We start from the raw sequence: 25,433 nt of genomic DNA on the forward strand, positions 1-25,433 counted from the left end.
TGTGTAGCGACAGAAATTAAAAACATTTTAAATTAAAAAAATAAGGACTGTAACAAGTGTTGGCAAGAATTCATGGAAATCAAAAACCTCATATGGTGCTAGAGGGAATGTAAAATGGTGCATCCACTTTGCAAAACTATTTGGCCGTTTCTCAAAATGTTAAAATTAGATTAACTAATGAGAGAGGTAATACATGCTTGAGGGCAGGGAGTATATGGAAAATCTCTGCACTTTTTGCATAATTTTTCTGTGAATGTAAAACTGCTATAAAAATAAAGTCTCTTAAAAATAGATTAGTAATATGATTCAATAATTTCACTCATTGGTTTATACTCAAGATAATTGAAAATATATGATTATAAAAAACTTTTACGTAAATGTTCATAGCAGCATTATTGATAACAGCCAAAAATTAGGAACACAAATGTCCATAAAGAAAATGTCGTATATTCCCAAAGTGGAATGTTATTCAGCAATAAAAAGAAATGAAATACCTATACATGTGGTAACATGAATGAACCTTGAAAATGTTATGCTAAATAAAAGGCAACAGAACACAAAAGGGTACATATTTTATAATTTTATTTCCATGACATGTCATAGTAGAGAAATCCATAGTGACAGAAAGTAGATTCATTTATTCCCACTGTAGGAGGGAAGAGAGAAATGAGAAGTGACAGTTAATGAGTATCGAGTTTCTTTATTTGTTGATGAAAATATTTTAAAAGCAGATAGTAGTGATGCTTGCACAGCTCTATGACTATACTAAACAACAATGAATTGAACAAATGAATTGCATGAAATTTGTGTTATGTGAATTATATAGCAATATAACTTTTATAAAAATGTACTGTTATAGTCACCTAAAATAAAATTCATATAACTATTATATTCATAAGCAAATTGACTTATTTTTTCTAAAATTTCTGATGAAAGTTTGTGATTAACAAACACATCTCTAATTCACAATAATATAAAGAGCAGTAATTTTATTACTGTTTAAATATACCTGAATTTTGGAAGTGATATAATGTAAAAGTGGATAAAAACAAAATAAAATTTTTTAAAATGTGTAGAGCATCACTTGAATTTTTTGGTTTCTGACAAATGACACCTACATTAGACTGCAAGTTCTCTCTCCAAAAAACAAACATTGACCAGATGATAATGTGAATACAAATCACTTGGAGATTTTGTTAATATGTCTTTACATTTCACTTGGTGTTGAGTAAGGCTAGAAATTCCGCATTTTCAACAAGCTTTCATTTGATGTAGGTTGTGCTGATTCACTTAGCTCACTTTGGGTAGCAAATCCTTAGAGGGAGCATAAAAGAGAGAGTAGCTTATATCAAAGGAAGTATCATAAAAGCAGAGAAAATCCTTGATATATCAAAGCTGTGATAAACTGTGATGAGGGCTTGGCAGCAGCCTTGAGTGTAAAAGAGAAGATACAGGCATAGGATCAGAGATTAGCGAAGAGCTTTGAAGTTTTGTCTTTACTTTTTCGCTACATGGTCTTGGAAGAATCATTGCCATTCTATTCTTACTGAGAGCCTTTTTGAACAGCTACAGCCCATGCCTACTGGGATTTGACAAGTAATATCAAAGCAGATTCAAAGTTGTGGTGGGTTGAACAAAAATAGGTGCCCTGGTTTCTACTCAGGGAGATAAAGAACTGGAAATTGTTTTCTCCCACCCTTATAACAACAACAAAAGTCAGAGAAACAGCAAATTTTCTATTTTTCTTGAACCCTAACAGAAAGCTGAGATTGCAGGACAACAAAGGGAGACTTGGTTTTTACTGGAAAAAATGAGATGATAATAATGGTCTATTTGTAGATAGAGCTAGATACCATTAAGGATAGCTGAGTTAGGGTGATTGGTATATTGGTAGAGGCCAAGTATACACTAGTGAGAGATCGTGAAGCTCCAAGTGGCCACGGTTATAGATTCTGCATCTTCTTGCAGGTCATTACTCCACAAACTTCACATACTGCTCACAGAAATGACCAGAGTGAGTCTGGAGAACGTGTACTCCTTAGTGCCTAGCGTAGGGGTAGGTAATTTGCTTAGCCTTCTGTATATCTGTCTTTGCCCATTTAGTGTTGCTATAACAGAATACTATGGATTAGGTAATTTATAAACAATAGAAGTTTATTTGGGTCATGACTCTGGAGGCCACAAAGTCCAAGGTAATTAGGTTGCCTTTGATGAGGGTCTTCTTGCTGCATTATTACGGTATGGTAGGCATCCCATGGCTAGAGAAGATGATAAAAAGTGAGAGCATGCCAGGCAGACAGAAAAAGAAGGCCAAACTCTCAATATAACTAACCCACTCCTGAGATAACAGCATTAATCCATTCATGAAGCCAGAGCTATCATGATCTAATCATATCCTAAAAGTCCCACCTGTATTGGTTGGTATTAACCATTGAAATGGCAATGAAATTTGAACATGAGATTTACAGGGGACATCCAAACCATAGCAATATCTATAGAACAGATGTGTCCATCCATATTAAGGACACCATATACTGTCACCCATTGGGCTCTGGTGAATACTCATTGCTGTTGCAAAAAAAAAAAAAAAAAAAAAAAAGAAAAAAAAAACCAAACACCTCTTACCCTGAAAAAGGGGCTGAAATTAAACATTTCTGTCAGGTAGAAAATCCCAAATAATTTTTTAAAACTCCTAGAAATAGTATATGTGTTTATCAAGGTCAGAGGATATATGATAGTATACAATTAAGTTAAATTAAATTTCTATATATTGGCAGTTAACAATTGGAATTTAAAATAAAAGTATACCATTTAACGTAGAACCATCGATGAAATACTTAAGTACTTAGTATAAGTATCTATAACAAAATAAAGATATATATGCTATAAACTGCAAAACACTGATAAATCAATGAGAACTAGAGAAATATAACATGCAAATGACGTTGGAAGACTAAATGTTGTTAGGTTATCAAATTGACCTATAGATTCAATTCAATTCCAGTGAAAATACCATCACATATTCTTATAGATAGATATCAATAAGTTGACTCTACAATATGTACATAAAGGCATTGGCATTAAAATAGCCAAAAAATTTTGAAAAAGTGGAAACAAGTTTAAAACTACAATAATTAAGACTGGGTGTTATTGACAAAAGAATAGATGTGTAGATCAACGGAACAGAATCGAGAGACAAGGAATATACTTATACAAATATAATCAACTCAGATTTTTTTGCTCACAAAAGAGCAAAAGAAATTAAATTAAGTAAAGCTAGTGTTTTCAACAAAAAGCACTTGAATAATCGGAAGTGCATATGTAAAAAATGAGCACTGACCTATACCACACATCTCATACTAAAATAATCTCAAAGTAGATCATAGATTTAATATAAAATATAAACCCACAAAACTTTTATCTCAATGTGGTTTTATTTTTATCTCAATGTGGTATCTCAATGTGGTTTTGATTTGTATTTCTCTAATGGCCAGTGATGATGAGCATTTTTTTAATATGTTTGTTGGCCTCATATATGTCTTCTTTTTAAAAGCATCTGTTCATAATCCTTTTCCCACTTTTGAATGGGTTTTTTTTTTCTTGTAAATCTGTTTTAGTTCTTTGTAGATTCTGGATATTAGCCCTTTGTCAGTTGGGTAGATTGCAAAAATTTTTTCCCATTCTGTTGGTTGCCAGTTCACTCTAATGATTGTTTCTTTTGCAGTGTAGAAACTCTGGAGTTTAATATATTGTAGATAATGGGATTCAGATTTTTCACTGTTGACAAAAGAATGTGGGGCAGGTTTCATAATGAATTCTGTGGTCCTGAAGTGGGATTGGTAGAGTTGGAAGTAACAGGAAAACAATTAGTTGTTGCTATATTGTTATGTATTTGTTGACTTCTGCTTGGGGGATTATTTTAATTAGTTGTTTTCCTGTTACGGATATGATTTCCCTGCAACAAGATGTTAAGCACCTTCAAGGCAATTTCTATCCCTTCTCTAATGTCTGTACAAGACAAGGATGTGCTATCTGGTAGATAAAGTCTGTATCCACTGCTAACTGACTGATTCTCTATAAGTGTAAAAGACTAGTAAATGACCTTTTTCAGATCAAAAGTTATCATTGCTTCCAGTTCATAGAAAAATAAATATTAACTACACAAATGAAATATTTTGCTTTTATTGATAGCTATGGGCGGCAACTACATATTCAGAGAAGCACACTTTGCTTAGCTAAGAGGGTAGATCTTATGTTCTCACCACACATATATACACAAAATGGTGACTATGTGAAGTGATGAATATGTTAATTAGCTTGATTTTGGGAATCATTGTACAAGGAATGTCTATGTCAAAATATAATTTGTGTTCTAAATACATACACTCTTTATTTGGCAATTATACATCAAAGCTGGACAAAAAGAAAAGCACATTTAGGTTATTATTCAGCTAACTGGCAATGTATGTTTAAAATCAATAATTTGATTACATTGAATCTTAGAAATGTTTTTTATAAGTTTCTATCAGGAAACAATGCTTTGAAAAATAGGTTGTTTGCTATGTATTAGTTGACAATCCTTAGTGATCTTTATTTGCTAGACTGATTTTGTGATAATATGCTATAGAAATCCTATAGAAATTTTCAGTGCTGTAGCTTCTCAGATGAAAAAGTACTGGAGACTGGCTGTGAAGTGTCCAGGACATCTGTGATTCGAGTGAAAATTAAGTCTTCCGATTCCAGGTGTAAAGCAATCCTGATCTGGGAAGTTAATATACATCTCATGGACATATCCTGTCTTGCTTTCTTCTTCACAGAAAATGGAAGTAGAGAGATTTGAGGGAATTCATAAAGATCACCATTTGCCTCTTGTTTTCAGACAAGAAATTGTCTCACACCATAAAGAATCGAGGCTTTTTGGAAACTTAGTGAAAAAGAAAATGTCACATTCAAGATAGCAATTATTTCCACTGTTTAAATTACCCTCCACCCAATATAGGTATTTCAGATATTCACTTAAAATTCAAATATATTCTTTTTTTGTTCTGGATTCAGCATAGCAATCATGTCGGAAATTGAGAATTCCTTTTACTACTCCTCCATCTTGTATTGTCTTTTATAGGCCAATTTTGGTTTCTTTAATCCATAAATCTTGAATTCCTTTCACATACTTTCCTACCATGTGGAGAAATTTCTGCAAGAAATAAAGAAACTGGCAGTAGCACTCTAAAGTTACAAGTAACTCTATGGTTTTTTTAGTATCCTTACCCATATTGATGATCATTGATTAAACATTTGAACCTCAAGGTACTCAACAGAACAAGTGAGTTTGAAACATTGAATTTCTCTTCCATTACCACATTGTAGTGTATTTTTCAAAGCAGTTCATATAGAAATATAGAAGACAGCTTACAATTGTTTACAAAGCCTTACAGATAACTCTCATAGTATTAATCTTCTGGGGCTTAAAATTTGTTTTTATTTCCAATATAATATGATTTTTGTTTTCCAGCAGAAGCAAAATTTTCTTTTACTATTGCTCAAATTTCCATAGGTATCTTTCAGTAAAGTAAAACTATTGTTGTATTTACTCTCCCTCTTTTTTAAAACAGATGTTTTCCCCTCTGAGAGATGGATAGTAAATTTTGACAAAGACCTTTTAGATGGCCTAGTTTTGGCAACGCAGTTGGGAGCCTATTGCCCATTCCTGGTAAGAGTCATTTTTATGCATAATGATCTTCTATTATTTGAAAAAATATAGTGGTTAAAATTTGAACTATATTTTCTGTAAACAGATTCTTTCAAATATCTTACATTCAAGTCAAACACCTGGATCTGAATGGCTAGCACTACCTTTTCATTTATTCTTGCTTTTTAATTGCAATAATTTATTACTGACAAATATTAATATTTAAATGATTATTTGCCTAACTATAGAGAGCACATAAAAGCAGAAAATTTTATTCCATTACCAACAGGTTTGATTTTTTTTTTTTTTTTTACAGATTGAGTCTCATTTCATAAATATGTACACAAAACCAAGAACAGAGGAACAGTATTTGCACAATTGCCTGATTATTGTAAATACTCTTCATGAAATTGGTTTTGACATTGACATACAGGTGGGTGCCTTTATATTAAACATTCGAGAAACATTTTATACATTTCTTTTGATAGCTTACTCATTTATAATATTTCTTTGTTCATATTTTTAAAATTTGAATTGAAACAGGCTTTTCACGAGCCACTGCTAAAATGTAGAAATTAAAATAGGACTCCACAGAAATCAACTGGATATTTTAAAATTTGTATAATTATATACATCCAGCTGTGCATGATAGGAAAGTACTTCTAGTACTAGTGCCTGAAACCCCAAAAATAAACAGTGAGTGCATTATCATCAGTAATCAAAGTCTGAGAATGAATTAAAAGAGCAGAATTATTTAAGTATGGCTGTTATTTGATCATCTTCTAATTTAGTAGCAAAGATAAATTTGCACTTTAGTTTTCAAATGAATGTTTGTGTAGCGGTCACAACGGCGATATACATTTTAATTGTATGTTGCCCTCCAAGTTGTAATTCCATTTGGCTTTTCACATCCAAACCTCGATAGCAATAATCAAAAATATATTGGATGCTCACTATTTTAAGAGCCTTTTGTTTGTTACTTAGGGGTAATAAAAAGTTAAAATAAATGGTTCCTGACTTTGAATGTATAAGTTCATTAAATTGTCAAGATCTTTGGCTGTTAAAAGATAATGTTCTACTCATTTAATTGTTAGTAATGGTGTATTAAAAAATGAAGTATAGAATTCAGATGAAGGAAGAGATCAATGTGATGCAAACTGATACATCAAAGACAGTGTGGAAGAGGCAGCAAGAGGTAGAATTTAGTTCGAGTCTGGAATAATGAGTTGGATTCGCACTGGTAGTGGTAACAGAAAGTTGTTTGCTCAGAGGAAGTAGTGCAAACAGAATATAGGGTGTGAAAAAGTGAAATATGTTAAGGAAGTTGTGTGAACAGGATTCCCCAGTTGAAGTTTGGTATTGGAAACAGAGACATAGGCATATGATGAGATATTGAATATCAGCATAAAAATCAGGAATTTGTCTTGTGGGCATTATGGGGGATAAAAGGCTTTTACTCTTGCAACAATGGTCAGGATGGACCTAGAGGAGAGGAACTGGAGACAGGGAATACAGACCAATCACAGTGCAATTTCAACTGGTCAAGGAGCGCCATAATTACTTTCTCTACTCATATCATTTTAATTAGGATTAAAACGTAACAAACTGATATAGCAGAGGTTTACTAGAGTTGGTGACCAGCCACAAAAGAAGGGCATTGGAGAAAGACTATTGTAACTAACTCTGAGTTTTTCATTCTGTGATCCAGAAAGATTGATGATACTAGCACCCACAGTGATATCTTATACCTGCTGCAGAAATGAATTTTATAATTGCTCACTTTTTTCTTTGTATTAAAGTCACTTGCATGTTAAAGTCACTTTGTATCATTCCTGACATTTGTACTTTTTAAATTTCATTTTCCTTTTATTTCTTTTTACATTTTCGGTAGAACTGTAAAGAGAAACTGTAATCAATATTTTTAGACAGAGATTTCTTTTATAATAGTAGAGTTTTAAGGACAAACTCTAATAAAAGATTTTGGTTTTGAAGAACAAAAATATTACAATTCCCATAAATTCAACAAATTAACAACCTTCGTGAAAGACAATGGATAAATCCTTCAGGGGTACAGATGTGGCAAAACAACATTCATGCCTTCAAAGATGTTGCAGACTAATAATCACAAGTTACGTGAAACAAGGCTGATGCAAAGTGATAGTGAATGCCACAATAGACATAGAAGTAATCTGCTATGAGACTCAAAGAGAGTGAGAAGTTACTCTAAAAAGGATACCAGGAAAATGTGCACAGGTCACTTAGTGCTTAAGTTGACTCTTGGCAGTTTGGTAGGGGTTCACAAGAAATTTAAAATATTTTTGTTTAGGAAAACCATACCTTATGATTCCCTCCTTTGCTTTTTGATTTCCTCAGATCTGTTGACTCGATGTATTTATTTTATTGTATAGTCAAAAATAATTTAAAAATAAGTATCTACTAGATAAAAATGCAGAAATGTTGTCCAAGATTTGATGAAGAAATTGAAAGTCTGCTTAGCAGAGAATGATCAAACCTTTAATAGCCAATTTCAATGCCCTTTTTATTAGCCCAGATTCAGTAACCACATTAAATGGCAGATTTAAAAACATCACCCTCTAATGAACTTATACATAATAAATTAATGTTGTTTCTTGTACTGGTCTACCCTTGAAGCCTATAAAATTTGGCAATGGACTTAATTATTAATGCTTAAGTTTCTTCTTTTTTATGTTCTTAATCACAGCCTGAAAATTAGCTTCATAAGTTGTTGTGGTAAAGTTATATCTTTTTGGGGAATCCGGCCAGTAGGAATATACACTTATTACATATTCTTCTTTTCATGACATGATTTTTATTTATAGCAAAAACATTGACCTCAGTGTAGAATGTATGTTTTATTCCCTCATGCAAAGATAGATAACAAAATAAGTATAATAAGCATTTATGGAGCTTTACTGCACATAATTTAATAATTAGTGATTGGAGCTAAGGATGAATCGATAATCTAATTTTGTCTTTAAATTTTTTTGTTTCCTTTTTTTTTTTTTTTAAATCATTTGTTAGGTTTCTCTAGAGACACAGAAACAATAAGATATATGAGAGGGGATTTATTAGGGGAAATTGGCTTACATGAACCCAGAGTCAGAGAAGTCTCATGATAGGCTACCTGCAAGCTGTAACACAGAAGAGCTGGTAGCATCGCTCAGTCCAGAAACCTCAGAATCAGGGAATCTAATTGTGCAACCCCTATTCCAAATCTAAAAACCAGGGAGTCCCCAGAGACCACTGGTGCAAGTTTCAGAGTCTAGAAATTGACGAACCTAGTCTGATGTCCAAAGACAGGAGGAGAAAAGGTGTCTCATTCTGGAAGGAAAAGAGAGCAGAGAGAGAGAGAGAGAGAGTCCTCCTCCTTCTACCTGTTTGTCCCAGCCCCAGCTGACTGGACGGTATCTGCCCACCTTGAGGGCAGATGTTTCTTTCTCAGTCCACTGACTCAGCTCCGACCTCCTATGAAAACACTCCCACAGATACCCGGAAACAATGCTTCACCCACCATTTAGGTATCCCTCAATCCAGTCCAATGGACACCTAAAATTAATTTTCACAGTCACTAGGAAATTTTTAGCTTTAAATAACAGAATTCTTAAGTAAAAGTGGTTTAAAAATAAGGAAATTTAATAATTTATATAAGATAAAGTCATGCAATCAGAGGTTATAAGGATAATTGTTCACTTTTTTAACCAAGTTATCAGAGATTCATTTTTGCTCGGCTATTCTTGACCTACTGGCTTTGTTCTGGGACTGCGCAAATAACTCCAAAATTTCTGCCAAAGTCTCATATAACACCTTCATATAGTTCTCTTTGGGGCTGGCTCAGTGGTATCTTTTCTTGTGCTCCTCTTTTTTCAGACGGTAAACCTTTCCCAGTGGCCCCACAGGCTATTTCCCATTGCATATCATTGACCAGAAGTGAATCCTGTTCTTGTGGCTAACCAGTGGTTGATTAAAAATTTTAAAAAAGGATATTCACAAAAAGTGAGGTTCATAGTTAAGAAGAAAGGATAAAATGTCTGTTGGGAAGGCAATCCACAGTTGTTTTTGTTGGATTATAATATATAATTGCATAATGCTAATTATATTTGGCATCTAGTTTTAAAGTGATAGCTTAAAGTTATGGCACATTAAATCCAGCATAAAGCTCAAGATCTTATCACCCCTTCTAGTTACTGATGATGAAACTGAGGCCCAGAAAATTCAATTGACTTAATCAAGAGCATGGCACTGTGTCATAACAGGACTTGAATTAGTTTACCAAATTTCTTGATTTTTTTGTTTGCTTACATTACTGCATTTTGTTAATCTAGTAGGAAAACTGTCATCATAGGGGAAAAAGGACCAATACAACTGCAGTTATTTTTGCTTAGATCTATATAGTGAAAATAACGATTATGTCCTTAAAAGTACTTTCACACGAAATACTTGTTTTAAATAAACCTAAGTTATTTTAACATTTGGCTTTCTAGCCTAAGGTTGACAAAGGTCTAATTGCTTTAGGTCATTATTGTTTAAAGGTATAAGGAAAGGTGAGAATGCTCTTTTATTGGTGTTTTCGGTATAATGGCTTATTACATACATTTTTCCATTAAAATGTATTTTTAATTTGCCAAATTGCTGGATTTTTGAAAGATTAGCTTTTAAACTAATTTTTATATTGTTATTTATATCATTTTATGTTATAAACACAAAAACATGATTCAAAAGACTTTGATTCGTCTCAGACTTGAGCCCAGAGTGTTCTGCCATTAATGCTCCTCTTTTCCCCAGTAACCACACCTTCTGTCACCCTAGATAGCCCTCTTTGGATCATACCCTAGGATAACATAAAACACAGGGTCCAGCAGAGCCATACATTCTTCACTTAAAAATTTACCTTCTTAAACCTCAAAAGTGAAAGTGACAATTAAATCCTGCATTTTTTTTTTTTTAAGACAGAGTCTCACCCAGCCACCCAGGCTGGAGTGCAGTGGCACGATTTCAGATCACTGCAACCATTGTCTCCCGGGTTCAAGCGATTCTCCTGCCTCAGCATCCTGAGTAGCTGGGATTACAGGCACCCACCATCATGTCCAGCTATTTTTTGTATTTTAGCAGAGACAGGGTTTCACCATGTTGGCCAGGCTGGTCTTGAACTCCTGACCTCAGGTGATCTGCCTGCATCGGCCTCCCAAAGTGCTGGGATTACAGACATGAGCCATGGTGCCTGGCCCTGCGTTTTGTTTTTTACATCGTTCTTATGTTAAATCATTTTTCTAAATCTATTGACTAATGTTGTCTTTATTAAAGAATGCGAGACCATAAAATACTGATGAGAAACTTTATCGTCCTAGTATATTTTCAAGTTTTCCTCAAAGTATATTCACAGTTAGCTTTGTACCCTGCTGAGGCAGGCCAGTTTTCTTTCTACTGTCATTCCTCTGCTCAGGCACCTTCATTAGTAAGCCTTACTTCTAATTACAAAACAAGAAAGAACAAACTGTTCTATTTTCTCAAGAAGAATAAGAGAGAATCGGGAAGTGTGGACTAATAAGTTACCAGTGGGGCTGTCATTATTCTCTAAAAAACTGCTGCCCAATTTCAGACTCAAGTGCATTAATTCCACATATCACATTGGGTCTCCTTGGCTTTTACGCTATTTGCATTTTGAGGCCAGGCCCAGATCATGTGTAGTTGCTAACTTAAATATGTACCATTAAGTCATAGCAGACCTTCATTTCCATATTGCGCAAGTACAGAGTGTTGCATGTAAATTTTCAGTGGTGCAAATGAAGTAGCACTGGAGTATAAATGTCCTCAGCAAGGCAATTTACTTCTATAGAAGGGTGCATCTCACTGGTGGAGCAATGGCAAGTACACACCTGGATGAGTGAGGGGAAAGGGTTCTTATTCCTGACGTAGGTAGCCCCTGCTGCTGTGTCATTCCCCTATTGGCTAGGGTTAGACTGCAGAGTCTAAGCTAATTTCGACTGGCTCTTTTAAAGCGATCAGGGGTACGAGCTGGAGTAGCAGGGTGGGTAGTTTGGTGGGAAGGACAGTTATGGGACAGGTCAGAGCAGGTGACCAGGGGTGACTCAGGTCAAAGCAGGTGACCAGGGCAGGTGACCAGGATGAGTCAGGATGGAGTAGGGGACTGGGGAAACAGTTATGAACTTTTGATTAGAACTGGTGGAAAAGGTTGTTGACTGAAACTACAAGGAAGTTAAACTTTAAAATGGAGAATGAAAGAATAAGAGAGCTGAACCTACTGACATACTGATTCTTTGAAGTGAAACTTGGAGTTCACTATATCTAAAAAGAGAGCTCTTTTTATGTTGGCAATGACAGAGTTGCTTGTCTATTATTGGTGTTTTGTATGTCTTTGAATCCCTCACACCAACCCCAATACTTTTGTGCTGTGAATAACTCTCCTCACTGCTTTTACCTTCTTCTGTTTCTGACTCTACTTTTGGTCAATGTTTATTGTCCTGATACCATTCCCCTGTAATTTTGGATTTTATCTCGAATCTCCTCCAGGAATCATTACTAATGTATTTTGTTTATCAGAGTAATTACATCCTCTGCCTTATTATTTATCTGTTCTGGGAAAAGTACTTCTTTAACTGCCCCTACCTGATCTGCCTGAACTGTTATCATGTTATTTCTTCTTCAGAAATCAAGTCCCTCACCTTTCCATCGAAGACCTCCACGGTGTAGCCTGGCACTCTTTAAGTCTTTTCTCTCACTAATTTTTCTATCTTTTCTTATGCATGACCCAAATGGAACTTCTTTCGTGAACAACAGTATGCTTCTCTATCTCCTCATCCTATAGTGATTTGGTTTTCTGAAAAAATACACCCTTTTCCTCACATCAAACACAACATCTTTGAAGTCTAAGCATTCTATGAGGCCCATTTAATGTGCCCTTGGTTCTGTGGGCCTTTGCTTGAAAATCTCTTGCCATCTTTAACTTTAGGAGTAATAGTCACATTATGCATAATTTCTAGACTGTAGTATTGTTCTGAGTTCTGATTAGCTTTTATGGAGTCTGAGGGTACAAGATCAGTGTTCTACTTAGGACACATTTGTTTTTTAACACTTAGGTCAAGCTCTTCTGATTCAAAGCAGTATTATTTGCTATATCTATATTTCAGTGTCATTGTCAGTCACAAATATTTTAAATGTTTTAAAGTAATTCAGTAATTGATTTACTATGCTTTTCCTCTTTTTATATTTTTATCTGTTTATCTTACTTGATGGTTAATATTAGGTGTCAGCTTGACTGGATTGAAGGATGCCAAGATGTCTGGCAAACTTTTGTTTCTAGGTGTGTCTGTGAGGGTGTTTCCAAAGGAGGTGGATGCAGGAGTCAGTGGACTGAGAAAGAAAGATATTCCCTCAATGTGGGTTGGTACCATCCTATTGGCTGTGGTAGTGGCCAGAACAAAGAGGCAGGAGAAGGAGGATATTCAATTTGCTTATTTTTTTGTTGTTGTTTGCTCTTTTTTTTATTTTTGTCATGATTTCTTTCTCCCTTTGGGAGCAGGGTGCCTTTTTTTTGTCCTTCTGCCCTTGGACATCTGATTCCAGGTTTTTCAACCTTTAGACTCTAGTACTTGCACCCAGCAGCCTCCTTTGGGCTTTCAGGCCTTCAGCCTCAGAATGGGCCCTGCAGTGTAGCTTCCCTGGTTTGCGGGCTTTTGGACTTGGCCTAAGCCATGCGGCTGGCTTCCTTGGGAGACCCTATTGGCTTTTGTCATTCTGTAGTTTGTAGCCAGCCTACTGTGGGACTTCACCTTTGTGACTGTTGAGCCAATTCTTCCTAATAAATTCCCTTTCATATATGTATGTGTGTGTATATAGAGATATATATCCTATTGATTCTGTACCTATAAAGAGCTCTAACTAATGCATCCTCTAATTTCAATTTATCTTCTTTGAAACTAGGCCGTAGACATCTGTGACCCCAATCCAATCCTAATGCTCATGCTTTGTGTCTACATGTATGAGAGACTCCCTACATACCTCCCTAAAAAGGTGGTGATCTTTGAATGCACTCTACATGACACAGTGCTGAATGAGGTAAGGATAATTTTCGGGTCAAAATGAACAAGGAGTTACACAATTAAAAGAGGTTTTAGATATTTCTTTTTCAACCCAAAATTAACAGCAAGCATCTATATGACATAATTTTATTAAAAGTGAATAAGGCTTATCAAATGTTGCTTCGTCTAAGCCAAACGTCTAGATGAGTGAAAAGGGCAACTTTTACTTAATAGTAATCACCACTTGCAATGAAATGATGACTCGTTTTTCACTCATTTTGGTTTGATATAAAATGATATTATTCTGTATACAAGTTAATTTACTGCTTTGATAAGATTCATGTTTATTCCTTTTCTCAGGCTGTTTTATGTATCTCTCTTCATATGTAACTGTGAAGGAGAATAATTTTATATTTTTGATGCAAAACTTAGCCATATGTGGTCTTCAAAAGATATTCCATGATGGTCTTTGATCTGTAATTGTAACTTCTTTGAGAAAGTAACTGTAGCCTACGTGATGGTGTGAGCATCAATTGATAAGGATTTAGTTAAAAAAAAAAAAACCAACAACAACAACTCAGGTTCTTATCTCAAAGTGTGGAGGGCTGAATCTAGTGAAAAGACAGCCTCCTCTTCTAGGTTTGTGTTAATAAATACTGAGATTCAATCTCTTTTATTTATTTTGATTCTTTTCTTTTTTAGTCAGAAAAAGATATAAAACTCCATAGAATTCAGTATTTACTATGATAATTTGCTAATTGCAATGCTATTCAAATGCTATTCAAGGGCTCTTGAAAAATAACTAGCCTTGAACTATAATTATATTGAATTTCTGACTTCAAAATAACATTTCAGAAGAGTTAAATGTTTTTTTTTTTTACTTAGGACGGCAAGAGACAGAAGTGTAAATTTGATTAAGTATTATTTATTACTGTTAACTATTATTACCAGTTCTTGAATTCTGTCCACATAATTGTATTCCTTCATCTCAATTGGTATCAATGTTTTTAAGTAGTTAATACTAGCTAATGTTTAAAAATAAATTTATAGCTGGGCATGGTGGCATGTGCCTGTAATCCCAGCTACTCAGGAGGCTGAGGCAGGAGAATTGCCTGAACCCAGGAGGCGGAGGTTGCGGTGAGCCGAGACTGCACCGTTGCACTCCAGCCTGGGTAACAAGAGTGAAACTCCGTCTCAAAAAAATAAAAATAAATAAATAAATAAATTTAAATTATGATGTTAAAAACCAAATTAAATCATGTTTATATAGAATATGATTTATTTTCTCATTTTATTCCCTTACTAGATACAATGTTCATGCCTAAGATTATAGATAAAATTATACAAATATACCTATCATTTTTCACAAAGAAAATTTTTTGAAAGAAGAAATAATATATACATACATAGATATATATATATGCAAGATAACTTATAACAAGCTTTGATTTTAACTTTTAAGAAAATTAATGATTTGGGAATTGCTAGTAATCTTTTACATATTTTGCTCCTGTGAATCAGCACCATGAATAGCAGTACCTAAGTCATAGAAAGTCATTCTTACCAACCCTGTCAATGTTACAGAATATAGAAAAATCTCCAGAAATGGCTACTAGAATTGAAACAAATATTTCTATACCTATGGGCAAGTAATAGAAACATAGAATGCCAGAACCAGTACAATAAAGTGGTGGTCAATAAAAAAAGATAGAGTACAGTGATTTTCTGAGACATTCAAAAGCAGATGAATTTTGTTATTTTTTTTGGAACAAAATTTACACAGAGGCACAATAATGTCTGTCACTGCAAAAAAGGAATGGAGACTGTAAAACTTTCTATTGTTCCCTTAAGTAGCTATCTCTTCTTCCTATCTACTCCTCATCTCCCCTACATGAAATCCTGGAATTGGGTGGTATGACTATCTGACCACAGATGAGTTCAATACCATTGTGTCATATGTATGATATATGTGATATACTGAGAATGAATGGTTTCCTTATGATCTAAACAGTTCACAACAAATCTATAATTTTCAACATTTCCTTCCAAAACAGTAGGAATTAGCTCTCTAGGATTTAAAATCACTTGGTCTGTTAATGATTATTTGAAAGAGATACATTTGTATGTATGTATAAACATACAAAAAGATTACCACACTATAGGGGAATACCACACTACAGTGGGGGTCTTGCCCCTATAATTGATGTCTTTAAGAATTTGAGAACATGAGGCTTTCGAATCCTTAAAGAAACTAATGTTGGAAACTCTTTAGCAACGACATACTTATTCTATTGGTTACCAAAGTTCCCATTGAACTGGAAAGTAATTAATTTTTACCAGATTTGCACCATATTCCTTGTGACTCACTGTAACCATACCTACTGCTACTTTTTCGCTCTTAAAATATTTGTCACTATAGGTCCTGAATTTCATGATTTGTAGTCACCTTTTATTCACTCTAATTTGACCAATTATCCTTTTCTCCATCTTCACCATTCTCTGGGTCAGAACTTTGGTGATACCTTGGCATCTTATTAAAGAAAAAAAATATTCATGACACTTGTTAAAACAGTAAGGCAGACTTTATTCAGGACTATTATGATATAGTCCTGAATAAAGTATAGGAATTAGCTTTATTATTATATGGACCACTGCAAAGCAGTTTTGTAGTAGAGGGGAAAGATTGAGCTCAACTTGAAGTAAAATAAGGAAAAGTAGGAATGTATAGCCAAGGAGCAGAATGGAGGTCAGTGGGTGGGAAATAACTAAGAGGAAACATATGGGTAAGGGGGGATTCTGGCTAAACCAAAATAAGGTTTTTGCTAAAGGAAGGCCAGGGTGATCATACATCACCTGAGCAATGGCAGGCGATGAGGAATTTGGTTAGATATCAAGGGTGATTGGATACTGAAGGTGGGGAATTCTGGCTGAACTGATTTAGCAGGATTCTTACTAAAATTGGGCTCTTGAGGGCATGTCCAGAGGTGGGGCCTAGTTAAAAAACAGCTCAGACAAACCTTACTAGAGTGTGGTTGAGAAGAAAATCTTTACCAGTTTTCCTAAAGATTGTTTTTTGGATCGCCATTATATTTTACATAAACACTTTGTGTACTAACATTTTCAAGAAGTTCTCTTTTGTAATAAAGCAACTCATTTTTTAATGCTCCCCATGTGTCTGGATAAGGAGGAAAGAGAGCCAGCCATTCATTGAACTATCACATCTAGACTAGGCCACCATTATATTCAGCCTGAAACTGTTTTACATCTATACTCCTTAGAATACTTTTTGCACTGAGCAGCCAGAGTATCATTTCTGTAAATTGGATGTATAAGTTCCCTTTTTAAAATTCCCCAGTGGTTTTCCTTTGCAATAAATATAAAATCCAAGCTGCAAATTTTGGTCTTCAAGTCACCGATGATAAGATGCTTTTGCATTTGTAATTCCCTTTGTTGAAAGCTCCTCTCTGCCCACTTCAGCTTAACCGTGTGTGTGTGTGTGTGTGTGTGTGTGTGTGTGTGTGTGTGTGTGTAGTTGTTATTTAAAAATACAAATAAATTCTGGGCTTTTCCAGTTGGTTTAGATTAGGAGTAACTACATGACTAAAATGTATTGCTGTCTTTGATAAAAATAAGACATGATATAGTTGCATAATTTTTAATTTTATAATCTTCCTTATATCCTCTTCTACGTCTACATAGATTCTACTGACAAATCCAGGCTCTCAAAACTTAGTGTATAACGCTAGAATTGTTGGACCAGATGCTGCTGACTTTTCCCTTTCCCAGAAAGGGAATGTTGTAACAATTCCTCCAAAGTAAGTATCGTTTTTTAATTTTTACATTATCACACATATCAACCCCAAAGATTTAATGTGGTATAATTATAAAATGTGACTTTGATTTTTACTATTGATAGATATTTAATGAAAAAGTTGTCACTCACAATCACACAAATATTCATGTGTTTCTACAATTCCTCACCAAACAGTTCTAACGACATAAAACTGCTTTTTTATGTACGCATTTAATTTTGTTTTTCATGCATGTGGGTCATAGAAATAAGACTATAAGTTGGTTTGTTGTATGCTACCATTCTGATTCCTGCAGGAAACGGAAACTAGTACATTCTAAAATTATGTCTGTATATAATTTTTATATATATGTATATATATACACACACACACACACACACACACACACACACACACGGAGAGAGAGAGAGAGAGACAGAGAGAGAGAAAGAGAGAGAGAGAGGGAGAAAGAGAGAAAGAGAAGAGAGAGAGTGTTTTATTTATTTATTTATTGAGACTGAGTTTCGCTCTGTTGCCCAGGCTGGAGTGCAGTGGCATGATCTCAGCTCACTGCAGCTTCTGCCTCCTGGGTTCAAGAAATTCTCCTGACTCAGCCTCCTGAGTAGTTGGGATTACAGGCATCCACCACCACGCTTGGCTAATTTTTGTGTTTTTTCTAGAGAGGGGATTTCACCATGTTGGCCAGGCTGGTCTCGAACTCCTGACCTCATATGATCCACTCACCTCCACCTCCCAAAGTGCTGGGATTATAGGGGTGAGCCACTGTGCCTGAACTATATATATTTTATATATAGATTTCTTCTGATTATAAAAGCAGCGTGTACTCATTATAGGAAATTTAGAGACTATGAAATTATGAAGAACGGGAAAGTAAAAGCTCAATAATCCTACCTCAGTGAAGTCCCAATGTTGTCATTTTTCTCTGTGACCTCATAGTCATTGTGTACCTGTGTGTATATGATGGATAGACAGATAGATGATATATATGCATATAAATATACTCCCAAATTGTGATAATGTTAAAGTATCATTTTTATCTAATTGTGTTCTCATACTTAGTTAATGTTTCTACTACTATCCCACTCACAAAACTAAAGTATAATTGAAACCACCAAAGAATAGTTTTGAGAAATTAAATCTGAGCATAATGTGAGTCTTCCCAGATCAACAAATCATGTTGGATACGCCAACATATGCTAATGACAGAAATACTCTTGTTTATTAAATAATACAAAGATGATATGAGAACAGCTGTGTCAGTACTGCAGCAGTTGACAAATTTGATAACTACTAATGAACTTTAACTAGTCCTGAATTTTAGTTATTGCCTTTGCATTCAATTGTCTTTCCCCAATATTATGTGATAGATAACGATTAAAGTTACATTGCTTGATTATCCCTTTGGATTTTAACTATAAATTAAACTCAGTAACTTTTCAAGCTGTAGTCTTTATTTCTGTACTAGTATATCAAACACAGAAATAATAAAAGAAATTGCACCTTTTAAAATTGTACTTAAAATATCCTGTATCCCATATTCAACAGCGTTCTTGTTGTGTGCCATTAGCCTATGTTAGCTTTCTTCCGTTACTACTCCATGCTAAAGGAGATAAAAAGATCCTAATATTTATGTTTGAGATTATATTCAACCTAAACTACACCTGAGGAAAAAAAAATCTATACTTGCCTGCTTCTTTATTATAAATAAAATATTAGAATAAAATTCCTTGTATAATAAAAATAACCTACCCATTTTCCAAGATCATAGTAAAATAGTTACATTTCTTATATGTCTGTTATAAGACATAAATGTAATAATACAAGTTCATTGAGACATTGTCACATAACCATTTACTTTGTTGTCAAAGATTTTAAAGTTGAGATCTATACTTCACTCTTCCAATAGAGTGATACAAATGAAGAGTATGAAGTTTCTCTTGTATTTTTTCCACTCGTAAACCTAATAGTCTATTCCAGTATTTCAAAGCTTTCACTATGTGGAAATTCTTCCTAATAACCACAATAGGCCAGGCAAAGTGGCTCAGGCCTATAATCCCAGCAATTTGGGAGGCCAAGGTGGGTGGATCAGCTGACGGCAGGAGTTCAAGACTAGCCTGACCAACATGGAGAAACCACATCTCTACTAAAAATACAAAATTAGCCCGGCATGGTGGCACATGCCTGTAATCCCAGCTACTTCGTAGGCTGAGGCAGGAGAATCAGTTGAACCCATGAGGCAGAGGATGCAGTGAGCTGAAATTGCACCACTGCACTCCAGCCTGGGCAACAAGAGCGAAACTCTGTCTCAAAAAACAACAACAACACAACAACAAAGACAGCATGCAAAAAAACACGTTAAACTTCTGACAATTTAGTTTAAGGTGACTTTTCCTGTTAACAAAATTCATATTTGTTATTTTTATTATCAATGTAAACCTGTGCACCGTAGAAAATTTGAGTTATGGAAAAATAAACAGTATAACAAAAATCACCTAAAATTATGTCAAACACAATTTGTTAGCTCATTTTTTTCCAGTCTTTTTATAGGCACATGTGGGTTTATTATAACATATGCATATATTATCTATTCACATAATTTAAATATATCTAAATAATAGGTGCATATATTATGTAAATACCAATGTGCATGCATTTACAAATATTTATTTGCATAATATATGTATTCATATAATATATGCATACATCATTTAACATACTTAATATTTGTTAAACATTTTCTATATAAAATATCATATGTCCTTTATGTTTCATATATCAATATCTATATAGTATGCACTTCATATTTAATCTACCTAATATCCTATTAGTGTCCTTATATTACAAAAGAAGATATTGGACACAGAGACACTAAACTACCCAATGCTCTGCCATTACATGCGAAAGTAGAGATTCAAAACCAGTCAATATAAATTCAAAGCTGGCACTCTTAGTAAACTGACAGTTGCACATATCTTGTGCATATATATGTGTGTGTGTCTGTCTGTGTGTCACATTCAATAAAGCCCTTTGCATTCAATATAATATTGCTTTGACTATTTCTAAGCAATCCTGAAGATCCGTAATAACAATTGTGTCTTAGTCTGTTTGGGCTGCTGTAACAAAATACCATAAACTAGGCAGCTTACAAACAACAGAAATGTATTTTTCACAGTTCTTGAGGCTGAGAAACTCAAGATCAAAGCACCCACAGATTAATTTAGTGTCTTGTGAAGGCCTGCTTCTCATTCATAGATGGTACTTTCTGTATCCTCACATGGTGGTAGGATCACTGTAGCTCTGTGGGGCTTCTTTTGTAAGTCTACTAATCCAGTTAATGAGAGCTCTGCTCTCATGATCTAATCACTCCTCAAATTCCCCAACTCCTAATACCATTGCAATGGTGATTAGGTTTTCTTCTCTCTCTTTTTTTTAATCTTTATTGAGGTAAATTGATAAATAAAAATTACATATATTCAAGGTATACAGTATGATGTTTTAGTATACATATACATTGTGAAATGATTATAGCAATCAATGTATTGACATATTCATTACCACAAAAGGTTGCTTTTTGTGTGTGTCTTGTGAGAATACGTAAAATCCGCTTTCTTAACGAACGTCAAGTATAAAATACATTATTAGTTATAGTCACTTTGATGTAAACTGGGTCTCCAGAACTTATTCAAGTTATATCTTCATGTTTGTACCCTTTGATTAACATCTCCCCTGATACGGGTGAGACTTAAGGTTTTATTCCTCCTGAGGCAAATTGCTTTCCCATTGTGATCCTGTGAAGTAAAATAAGTTATATGCTTCCAAAATACAATGATGGAACAGGCACAGGGTAGACATTTCTATGCAAAAAGGGGGAAATAGGAAAGAAGAAAGTGGTAACAAGTCCCAAGTGTGTCCAAAACTAAACAGGACAAATAACATTAAATCTTCAGGCACCAGAATAATCTTCTTTGACTTGAATCTGTTCTCCAGGATCACTGGAGTGGTGGCCCTGCCCCCAGTGGCTTTGAGGCAGCCCAGTGGCCACCACAGCTCTGTGTCTGGGAACATGCCAGTTCTCTGCAGTAGCCCCATCTCTGTGGCCATTCTGTGCCTGGGTCTCATGTTTGTGGTTACCTTGAGCTGGAATCTTGCTCCTATGTTTCTACTGGTGTGAGGTCTTCAGGGACACCTGCTTTCAAAGCTCTGCTGGGCATTGTCTTAGTGGGAACTCTGCAGTGGCCCTTCCCTATGGCATTGCTCTAACTGGACCCCGAGACTCTCCAGTATACCCTTTGAAATATAGGTGGAGGCATGCACTTTCTGTGGTTTCTGCACCAGTCGAAATGGTACTACCTGGATGCCTCCCAAATGTATTGCCTATGCCCATCAGATGGGCAGCTACCACATTCCAAGCCACATCTGGGTCTGCTGAAGCAGCACCTGGGGCAGCCAAGGGGCATGATACTGGAATGTGGACAGTAGAGCCTTGAGGCAATGCTGGGCAGCAAACGCCAGGGTCCCATAGCTGTTCATACTACCTTCTCCTTAAAATTATTCTGTCTCTCAGGCCCTGACATTCTTGGCCTGTGATGGGAAAGGAAGCATGGATAATCTCTGAAATGTTTTTGGGCAATTCTCCATTGTTTTAGTGAATAGCATCTGGCTTTCATGGTGGTTCCTGGTCCATATTAATCTACTTGTCAACAGTTATTGCCCACCCCCTTGTTCTCCCCCAAATGTGTTTGCTTTCTCATTCTTACCAGTGTGGATAGGCTAAGAATTTTCCACATCTTTAAGTTATCCTTCCCTTTTGGTTAAAAATTATGTGTTTAAAATCTTTTCTCCCCTTCTTTCATTTTACTGTAAGCATTCAATAGAAGCCAATCCACACCTTTAACACTTTCTTGGAAAATTCTTTAGCCAGATATTCCATGTAATCACTCACAAGTTCTATCTTCCAGGAAATGCAAACACTATTTAGCCAAATTCTTTGCTACTTTTTAACACAGGTTTTCTTCCTCTGTTGTCCAATAACATGTTCCTCATTACTGTCTGAGACCTCATCAGGATGGCCTTTACTGTTCATACTTCTACCAGCATTCTTTTCATGACCTTTTAAGTAATTTCTAAGAATGTTAAAGCTTTCTCTCCAGCTTTATTCTTTTGAGCCTTCACCAGAATCACCTTTTATGGCCTTTATATAGTAATGTTGGCTTTTAAAAAAAAAACATCCACCTCATAGTTCTTCCAGCCCCTGCCAATTACCCAATTCCAAAGCCACTTTGACAATTTAGGTATTTGTTACAGCAGCACCTCCACCCACTTCTCAATACTAATTTTCCATCTTAGTCCATTAAGGCTGCTATAACAATATACCATAAAATAGGTAACTTACAGACAACAGAAATTTATTTCTCACAGTTCTGGAGTCTGGGAAGTCCAAGGGATCAAGGTGCTAGGAGATTCAGTGTCCGGCAAGGGTCTGAGTTCCGGTTTATATATATATATATATATATATTGCTTTAAATTGTGACGGGCACCTGTTCTCTGGCTCTATCTCATGACATGCTGTTCTTAAATCAAGGTACCATATCTTCATAGTTGTCTCTGACTTTTCAGTTCTCATCTATACCTGAAGTTTCTCTAAGGTCAGTTGCTTTGTTAGTTTACCTTGTTCTCAGTGTTCTCTGCTGAAAGATTAGCCCTAATGTCTCCTGACACTTGGTTATTCATCATATGTAAAACATGGAAATAGAAAAGTAAATTTCTATACTGTATGTGCACAGGTATGTCAATTGGCAGGCTTCACATTAGGTTGAAAACACATTCTGCTTTGATGCCCAATTGTCTGACATTCTATAATGGCATTGAAGGAAGTAGGGTCGTCTGAACCCCATCTTGCTCTTCATGTGGTCATGGTTTCCTCTAATCAGCTGTGTTTTGAAAATCTATTTAATGAGATTTTTCTTAGAAAAAGAAATGATGAATTTGGGTTTCAGATGCCATTGTGGTTTAGAACTCCTCCCATATTGTTTAACAATTAAATGTTATGCTTCAATCCTGACATGTACAGGCTCTACGATCCAACCTCAGTTTCTTTATTTGAAAAATGTGGATAAGAGTGTTTACTCACAGTGTTGTCAGTAATAAACATGATTATTTAGGCAAAACACCTTGTACGATAACTGGAATGCATAGGAAGCAATTAGTAAGGATGACCGCCTCAGTTTGGAGTACTGGTGACTTGCCAATTAAAATATGTCAACACTACTCACAATTGCTTACAATCTATCAGAATGCCAAGCAAGCAAATATATAATGAATATATAATTCAATCATCATTTTATTTTTTGTGTATAGAACTAGATGAAAATTGAAAAAGAAGTGCCTGCCTACTCTTGAGGAAACCAAGAACGGGTTCCAAGAAGAAGCAGTGCTTAATTCTGAACACGTATAGAAAACAGCTATTCATTTATCTAAATGCATTTTATTTTATAGACTTGAAATAAAATTATTTTAGGTGACTCTCTTTAGCTAGGCTAAATAATTTCATAGCATTTGGTTTTTAGAAATATGACTCAGAAAATATTTTGTTTTCCTAAACAAAAAAAATGAGTAATTTTATCATTATCAGATATTGTATAATTATCTATTTATGTGTACCACATTATTTGTTAGATACTGTCTAGATGACAGTTCATAATGTCTGTTTCTGCCAGCTATGGATTTAAATTCTCTGACATATTATTTATATAGAAAATGTTAAACAGCTACACCAGCATATAAACAAAGATATTTATTTCTTCATCTAACTTTATGACTAAATTTAGCTATAACCATAGAGTTACTGTCATAAAAGTGAAAGTATACATTTAGCAAGCCATTCTTTTTTTTCCTCATTCTTTTCATTGAGCCATATGTGCACTGACATTGATGTATTGTATATTTATTCTCCATCTATTCCAAAGGCTAAATTGAAGTAGCTTACAATGTATATGTAATATCAAGGAGGTTTTTGTTTGTTTGTTTGTTTGTTTTTTAAATCAGGGATAGGAAATTGGAGCAAAAGAAAAATAAAAGGTAAGATAATTTAAATGAAGCCTACAGTTATGATGGAAATGTCTGGAGACTTAGGATGTGTATTTAAAGTAGACTACACATTTGCTTCTGAAGTTTCTAAGAAATTCGGAAAAGAATGCTGGTCATTTACATGCTTCAATATAACTACAAAATTTAAAAAATAATTACCTCTACTTAAGAGACGGCTGTTCATGGAACCAGCCATTTACCTCATAAAAAGGATACTCTATTTTGAAATGTAGTTCATAAGACTTAAGTATAGGTTCATAAAATCCTTCATTAAGTACATGTTATTTAGATGATGGTCATTCTTGAATGCTTCTCTTTTCATCACCTTCCATGGAGATCCAATCCATTACCAAATCCTATTGATTTTACCAATTGTATCGTAAACCTTGCATCTTTTTCCTTGCTTCATGTAGTCCACCCTAATTTAATGTAACATCATCTTTATACTAGACTGCCACAATAGACTCCTAAAAATCTTGTATGAACTCTATCTTCTATATTAGAATGCCAGCTAATTTTTAACAGAAATTTAAACCTATTACTCTTCTGCTTAAAATATTTCGGTAGCTTCCCATCAACATTTGGATATAAATTGAATATGGTTTCCTGTGGCATACTGTTAGAAAATCCTTTATTTGAGAGATTATATATTTGAAAGGTAACTTCAGATTTTACAAAATAAATTAAGACAGCTTAACCGATGACAATAACTAGATTGTAGGCTTCTTGAGAACTGCAGCTGAAGTAAGTACCTTGCAGAGGGATGTAGGCACTAGATACACGATCTAC

The 25,433-nt window shown here is 34.8% G+C and overlaps 1 protein-coding gene across 1 annotated transcript in view; it reads left to right on the plus strand.

The window, feature by feature from the left end:
* Positions 1–25,433, plus strand: part of CFAP47 (cilia and flagella associated protein 47) — a 440,981-nt gene that overhangs the window by 215,450 nt on the left and 200,098 nt on the right. Inside the window, exons 34-37 of the mRNA XM_003924170.4 lie at positions 5,613–5,710; positions 6,006–6,122; positions 13,649–13,783; positions 17,446–17,561. Coding sequence (XP_003924219.4) covers positions 5,613–5,710; positions 6,006–6,122; positions 13,649–13,783; positions 17,446–17,561 — 466 coding nt within the window. The remainder of the gene's footprint in view (positions 1–5,612; positions 5,711–6,005; positions 6,123–13,648; positions 13,784–17,445; positions 17,562–25,433) is intronic.

Source organism: Saimiri boliviensis, chromosome X (genome assembly GCF_048565385.1).
Source record: "Saimiri boliviensis isolate mSaiBol1 chromosome X, mSaiBol1.pri, whole genome shotgun sequence".
NCBI lineage: Eukaryota > Metazoa > Chordata > Mammalia > Primates > Cebidae > Saimiri > Saimiri boliviensis.